At 43.7% G+C, this 8,279-nt stretch overlaps 1 protein-coding gene across 1 annotated transcript in view; it reads left to right on the forward strand.

The window, feature by feature from the left end:
• Ror1 (receptor tyrosine kinase like orphan receptor 1) overlaps positions 1-8,279 on the forward strand; it is a 357,307-nt gene extending 349,028 nt beyond the window's left edge. The window contains exon 9 of the mRNA XM_031377942.1: positions 6,562-8,279. Coding sequence (XP_031233802.1) covers positions 6,562-7,989 — 1,428 coding nt within the window. The 3' untranslated portion in view covers positions 7,990-8,279. The remainder of the gene's footprint in view (positions 1-6,561) is intronic.

Below are 8,279 nucleotides of genomic sequence, written 5' to 3' on the forward strand. Positions count from 1 at the left end.
ATATACACACATATATACACATCCCTATTTTTTAAAAAGAAAATACTGATATCTGTTTGTTGCATTTCTGAATAGAAAAGAAGTTTTATCATGAGCATTATAAAGAAACTCCCCCAGAATCAATACTGGTCACCACCAAATACTTACATGACTAGACAGTTACATTACAGAGAAAAAAAAATAGATGATGCTCATGTTAAGTCCCTTTCAGAGAGATACAGATCAAATGTGGCAAAGTCTGTGTTTAACTCCCACTAGAATTTGATTGCATAAGCCGGAAGCCTCTTAGTTCATCTGTAGCCTTTGAAACTGTCCGTAATCTTCCCAATGGCTGGCACCTGAGCTTTTACAATGTAGTCATATCTGTTTTATGAGTGGAGTCAATTGTTTCACAAACTTAACAATGTTTACCTAAGAACCAAGAAAACATGCCGGAAAAGAAGGTAGGCTCTGAAGGTAAGCAGAGTACACATGCTAAGGCACCTCCCGTTTAAATGCCCTGCCCCGCCCCCCACAGGATCTTGTGCTCATTCAGTCAAAGGTGCTATCCCTAGGTTCTGTTCATGTACCCAGTAATCAACAGAACACCAATGTATAAGGTCGAACTCCGAGACCAGAACATTCTTCAGCTTTGGACATTCCATTTGCCTACCAGTAGTCATCATGGTTTAAAGATGGAGACCCTTTCAGCCATTAAGGGAAAATCTCCACCACCCTTTTCCAGAAAAGTGCTCAAACTTTGGAATTAGACTTAGCTGGATTTGAATTTTGGCTCCATCATGTACTAATTGGTTGTGCTAATTGCTGAGAGTCTTACTGTATCATTCATGAAATGGAGAAATCACAGGATGAACCCTAGAGTACTATGATAAGGACTGGATCCAGTTTTGGAAAAAGCACCTATGACAGAGAGACAAGGAAACATGGTAGAGTAATTGGCAAAAGCCTTCTGAAGTCTGAACTGAGACTCTACTAGCCAACTCCTCAGCCACTGGAGCCTAATCAGCCTGAATTATGCTCTTGATGTTCAGCACATGACTAGAATTCAATATATAACTTCTATAAGCTGAGATTATGACATTAATGTAGGGCTATGATTCCTCTCACACACCAGTTGGTATGTGAACTCTGGCTATTAGAGAGTATTAGTATCTATGTTAACATAGGATTCAGTATATTAATGTAAACCGCATCAGTTATGTGGCAAGATATAACCAGTCAATAAAATGCATCCTAAGTAACTGGGTTTATATTGAAGGCATAGCTCAAGCAATATCAAGAACCTTGACTCTCATTAATACCACAGGCATATTAATACATTATAGTACAGAACATAAGCCAGGAGCTATTCACTGGTCAGTAACTTTCTTCCACCTGGCACTCCAAAGCATTTTTTTATACACTTTGCTTGGGTCAGAACTGCTCAAACACATGTACTGTCCAGGCAGATCTGATGGCTGCTTAGTGGAGATGTGCTGATTTGTGCCTGGGAGTCAGAAAGGAGTCTGTCCTCAAGGCAGGGAGATCTCAGAGAAAACTGCTGCCAAAGAGGGTAAAATGCCCTCTTCCTACATCCCATACCAAAACTACACCTCTCATTTTGGTAGGGCCAGAGTCCCTCTCATCACTCCCAAGATAAGCAAGCACAAATGACACAGTGTGGAAATCTCTGCCCTGGCAAGTGCTTGTGTTTAGGTACAATCTGCTTCTGAAACAAAACAAAACACCATGGGGTTGCTGTTGGCCTGGTCATCAAAGCATGACCAGGGGCTTTGCCTTGGGTGACAGAGAAGGCAGGGGCTGCAGAGAGAAGCTTCAGGGTAAGCACATGGATATGAATTTCAGTTGTCCATTAGTACCCACTCTTGCAGCCCCCTTCCTGCTTGTACTGGCTGGTTTTGTGTGTCAACTTGACACAGGCTGGAGTTATCACAGAGAAGGGAGTTTCAGTTGGGGAAGTGCCGCCATGAGATCCAGCTGTGGGGCATTTTCTCAATTGCCCCTTGTGGGTGGTGCCATCCCTGGGCTGGAGGTCTTGGGTTCTATAAGAGAGCAGGCTGAGCAAGCCAGGAGGAGCAAGCCAGCAAGGAACATCTCTCCATGGCCTCTGCGTCAGCACCTGCTTCCTGACCTGCTTGAGTTCCAGTCCTGACTTCCTCTGGTGATCATCAGCAGTGTGGAAAGTAAGCTGAATAAACCCTTTCCTCCCCAACTTGCTTCATGGTCATGATGTTTGTGTGGGAATAGAAACCCTGACTAAGACACAGCTCCAGGCTGCCTTCTGCTCCCATACTACACTGTAAACCTGTCCAGTGCAGAGAAGTACAGAGTCTTAAAGTGAGCTTGGTACTATAGATGGAGGGGACCACATAGAATCTTATCTCACTACCTCGGGTAATCTAGCCACCTATGCAAAAGGAGGAAGAGAAAGCAAGCTATTGTCACCTGCCCTGCCTGGAGCACCATTTCAACCAGATTCTCACCTGAGGTGAACCTTCCCCAAGGTAGAAAGATATAGTCACAGAGATGACTCTGGATACCCCTCTGTGCCCATCTCTATATGAAAAATAGTTTTAGAACTCTGTCCATGGCTCACCAGTTCCACATCACACATTAAGAGACAGGAGAAGGGGCACTCCTACTTACTGCTCATCCCTCAGTTCAAAAGGTCACCATCATTATCATCATCCTGGTCTCAGGATCTGTGTCTTAGCCAGACCTAGACCAGATACATACCAGACTTAAATGCTCTTCTCTTTCTTGTCTGCAAAGAGCTCATTTCCACAATAGTCCAGTGGCTGTCTATAAATGACTAGGGGAAGAAGCCCTATCAGACCCTGGCCAATGTATCAACTTCGGCATCAACTTTTTCCCTCCCCCTCCATCAAAAGTTATATAATTTTTAAAGCTGAACTGAGGCAGATGTGTGTTTACTTTGAGAAGTAAAAATGTTAACATTTAAACTGAAAGCCTGTTTCGGTTTTTAAGGTACTTAATTGCCTTACAGCATATAATAAACGTAGCCCATCTTGTCATTTAACTAATGGAGGGAGTGATGGAGAGATAGGAGCCCAGGACCCTGTTCTTTCCAGGGTGCCTTTGTACTTAGTTTACTTTGGCACCATGCCTCGTGTGTATTTTACACTTCTTTACATTTTGTACATCCCTGTATGACAAATACTTGTCAAACAAAAACTAAACAGATTTATAACCCCTTAACTTGAAATGAGCCAAAATTGAACTGCCAAAACTTTATGACTTCATTTTCTTTCATAGTTTTCCACTGCATTGGTTCAAACAGACAAACCCCACTTGAGGTCAAGCCGAGGTCATTTCACTTTCATTACTAAAATATAATTTACAATATACCAGACCTAAACAAGTTTAGCCTAAAGGGTTTGTATAATATAAACCATCTGTTCTTTAACAATACAGCTAATTTCCTGCCATCTCCGAGCAGTCTACTGACAGCTTCTTTTAAGGGGTTTTATGATTTTTTAACTAGTTTAGGATTTATGTAAAATTTGAAAATGGGTCCGTAGTTAAGATTCATTTGTACCAAGTAATTTGAGCATTTTTTTTAAATGCAAATCACTGTGTAAATGGCTCCCCTGAAACCAAGCTTAGAGTTGGTGTTTCTGGCCATTTTCTAGGCTAGCTGCTGCACAGGTGTTCAAAGGAAAGTCTTGCTGAATTCCGCCAGTTTAGGGCTTACCCTACTCCCTCCCAGAGCAAACACTCACGTTGGTTTAGGGTGACTCTAGCAAACCCTTCCTTAGGTAAGTTAGATAAGATATACTTAGCTGCATGCCTGCCTAGCTTACCCGTGCTGATGAGATATGACAAGATCCAACTGGGTCAAGACGTGTGTGAATAGAAAGAAAGAACTGTTTACAGCACCCTAGAGTCCAGGGCCATTGTTCCCAACTCCCATTTAAGTCTCAGAGGCCTTCTCAGTCTCCCAGGCCATCACTTTGCCTGGCCTTGCTGGCCATAGCTTCAGAAGGGGTGTCCTGAACATACTCTATTTCTTCTTTCACCCTTCCTCACCTGTAAAATAACAGAATGAGTTCTTGCAGAGCGGAATGGGAGAAAAGGTATTTGCTTAACTTAGGGGAGGAGAGGCAGCTCCAAAGACTGGGTGTGGATAGGGATGGGGAGGGTGATAGGCCAGGCCATTGCTATGGTCCTGGTCACCCCTTTTCTTCCTTTTCCCAGAATTTTGGCCTGCTCTTCTCTCTGCCTCTACCCACACATCCTAGAGAGAAGAGCAGTCTGCAGGCTGGCTACTCAGCATCTCAGGTGTAGCCAAGATGCAAATGGATTCTGCATCAATTGGAAGAAAACTTTTTAAAAGAAGCTCAACAACTATACCAGAACGTACAGAGAGTCTAACAAAAGATACCTAGAACACATTTTTCAAAAAATTAATTAATAATAAAGGAAATCACGAGGACTCTGTAGAACTAATTAAGGCTGTATGCAGATCTAAATCATTCAGAAATTTTAATCTATTTCTGGGTGGCTGTAGAGAAGTTAAAAGAAAAAAAAATCAAGGTCATCAGCTACCACATATGACCTAACCCTGCAGGCCTGTGTTAAGTCAGTTAATATTGGTTAAGTGCTGTTCAGGAATAACTAGTATTAGTAGAAAACAGAAGACCCAAGATGCAAACTCCAAAAGCCAGGGCTTTTGCTTGAGTTTAAAACTCCCTGAATTATTCGTTTCCACCATGGGTTAACTTGAAAGCTGGGTAGAGAGGGCGCTCTAATTCCAAGAGTCCATTAATTTATGTCCTGATTCTCATTTTCCTAAGAGATTTTAGTGCTCGATCCCTTACCCTTCTCTATCATCAAGACCTGGAAATCCTGTTCAGGACTAAAATTAATTAACACAGAGTATGCTGCTGAAAAGGTCAGGGCATCTGTTGGATCCCGTTAGGTTATTTTATTACCATCAGCAATCATCGGAATCCTCCCTTGGTGTCATACAGGAAGGACTCAGCTTGAGTTACTCTTACCAGAAAAAGTCATATCGTCCATACTATGACAAAGGGAGTCAGTGTAATTGGTTACATTTCTCATGGCCACACCTTCTCTCCCATAGGAAGGCCATTGGTTCCCACCATATCATAGCCTAGAGGCTGCAGATAGAGCAAGGTGGTAGTGTGTGTTTAGCATGCATGAGGCCCTAGATTTAATCAATGGATCCAAAGGCGGGGGGGGGGGGGGGGGGGGGGCAGAAAAAAACCAGTGGTTCTCAACCTGTGTGCGGAGACCATGGGAAAACATATTTCTGATGGTCTTAGGAACCGAGACACCGCTCAGTAGCAAACTTAATTACTTTCTACCTGTTATAGCAATGGATCTCAACCTGTAGGCTGCCACCCCGTTAGTTCTAAAAAGGCCCATTCACAGGAGTCACCTAAGACAATCAGAAAACACGAATATTTACATTATGATTCACTAACAGCAGCAGAATTGCAGATATGAAGTAGCAACAAAAACAGTGTAATAGTTGAGGGTCACCGTTATGTGAGGAACTGTTATTAACGGGTGGTAGCATCAAGAAGGTTGACAACCACTGATCTAGCCCATGTAAACAAAATAGTAGGCAGACGTATAACAGCAGAAAAGAAATCCCTGACTACTCAGATGGAAAGATTAACCCAAGGCCTTAAATTTAATTACCCTGCTAATTAATGTTATTTAATCTAGTCCTAAAACGTTAAAGTATAAAAGAGCAAGAGACGAAAAACCTGTACTCCTTTTCTTTCAAATTCCTGCTTAGATCCTTGCCAGTAGCCATTGCTGTTTTGAGTTTCCATTTAACAGCTTCCTAAATTTTCTTATGCATATGCAAAGAAACGCAGACAGGTTCTCTCTATTTCCTCTTTTATACAAAGGCTATGTACAGCATTTTAGCTGCTTTGCTTTCTATGTTGAACTCCAAGCAGTAGGATTTTAGAGGCCATCCCATGTCTGTACATAGAAAGCTCCCTTGTTCTTTTTCACAACTTTAGAATATTCTATTTAGTAGCCACCTCCATACCCCCCACACACTTTGGGGGGCTAGGAATTAAACTTAGGGTTTTGCAAATGAAGGCACTCTTAACTCTTGAATGACATTCCCGGCTTTTGTTCAGACTGCGATTTGGCCCAGGCTCTGATCAAATTCCTGATAGTTCTACCTCTGCTTTCTGACTGCTAGGACGGCAGGTAAATGTCACCAGGCCTGGTTCTAAGTCCCCTCCCCTCCCTTTTCTGTTTGCTTGTTTGTTTTGTTTTGTTTTTTGTTTTTTGTTTTGTTTTTGCCACTACACCCAGCTTCTTCACCAGTTATCAAACTCAGTCTCCTCCAGGGAGAAACACCAGTCGTTTCAGTTCTATAATGGACAGGACTGCATAAACAAGCCTTGTTCTGCAGAGACTGGCAAGCATTCTACCACTGCCTTCAGCACAAGTATCCCATCTGTTCAGCTTTGATGTATGCCACCCTGCTTTTCAGTGTCAATATGTCTTGCTGTAAGGGTTTTAACCCACACTTTCCCTTTCTTACAGAGCAAGGCTAAAGAGCTGCCTCTTTCTGCTGTGAGATTCATGGAAGAATTGGGCGAATGTACTTTTGGAAAAATCTACAAGGGCCATCTCTACCTCCCAGGCATGGACCATGCGCAGCTGGTGGCTATCAAAACCTTGAAAGACTATAACAACCCCCAGCAGTGGACAGAATTTCAACAGGAAGCCTCTCTCATGGCTGAACTACACCACCCCAATATTGTATGCCTCCTCGGTGCTGTCACCCAGGAACAACCTGTGTGTATGCTCTTTGAGTATATGAACCAGGGAGATCTCCACGAGTTCCTCATCATGCGATCCCCACATTCCGATGTCGGCTGTAGCAGTGATGAAGATGGGACAGTCAAATCCAGCCTGGACCATGGCGATTTCTTACACATCGCAATTCAGATTGCAGCTGGCATGGAGTACCTGTCTAGTCACTTCTTCGTGCACAAGGACCTTGCAGCTCGCAACATTTTAATTGGAGAGCAACTGCATGTAAAGATTTCAGACCTTGGGCTTTCCAGAGAAATTTACTCTGCTGATTACTATAGGGTGCAGAGTAAATCTTCACTGCCCATCCGCTGGATGCCCCCTGAGGCCATCATGTACGGCAAATTCTCCTCTGATTCTGATATCTGGTCTTTCGGGGTTGTGTTGTGGGAGATTTTCAGCTTTGGACTCCAGCCATATTATGGGTTTAGTAATCAGGAAGTGATTGAAATGGTACGGAAGCGGCAGCTGTTACCGTGTTCTGAAGACTGCCCCCCGCGAATGTACAGCCTCATGACAGAGTGCTGGAATGAGATTCCTTCCAGGAGACCACGCTTTAAAGACATCCACGTCCGGCTGCGATCCTGGGAGGGCCTCTCGAGTCACACCAGCTCTACCACCCCCTCAGGTGGAAATGCCACCACGCAGACCACCTCCCTCAGTGCCAGCCCTGTGAGTAACCTCAGCAATCCCCGATTTCCCAATTACATGTTCCCGAGCCAAGGGATTACGCCCCAAGGACAAATCGCTGGTTTCATTGGCCCAGCGATACCTCAGAACCAACGCTTCATTCCCATCAATGGATACCCAATACCTCCTGGATACGCAGCCTTTCCCGCTGCCCACTACCAGCCTGCAGGACCCCCCAGGGTGATTCAACACTGCCCACCTCCAAAGAGTCGGTCCCCAAGCAGCGCCAGTGGGTCGACCAGCACTGGCCATGTGGCCAGCTTGCCCTCATCAGGATCCAATCAGGAAGCAAACGTTCCTTTGCTACCCCACATGTCAATTCCAAATCACCCCGGTGGAATGGGCATCACTGTTTTTGGCAACAAATCTCAAAAACCCTACAAAATAGACTCAAAGCAATCATCTTTGCTTGGGGACTCCAATATCCATGGGCACACCGAATCTATGATTTCTGCAGAAGTGTAAGATGTGTGACTTCTGTAAATACACTATCCCGGGAAAACTAGACGTGGCAGAAAAGATTTATATTCGAATGTTTTTATTGAAGGTTCGTTCTCCTTTAGCAAACATTGCAACCAGTGTCTTCTGTGAAGTGTAACTGTGTCTTACTGGAAAGACGCCAGCCAGGAAAAATAATGCATTGTGGGATTTACACTCCATCTGGGTGTATGATATGGTGTTGGGAACAGACCATTTATTTCAAGGACTGAAAACTGCAAAACCAATGAAGAGGAACAGAACATAGTGATTAAATA

The sequence above is a fragment of the Mastomys coucha genome, unplaced genomic scaffold (assembly GCF_008632895.1).
Source record: "Mastomys coucha isolate ucsf_1 unplaced genomic scaffold, UCSF_Mcou_1 pScaffold18, whole genome shotgun sequence".
Classification (NCBI taxonomy): Eukaryota; Metazoa; Chordata; class Mammalia; order Rodentia; family Muridae; genus Mastomys; species Mastomys coucha.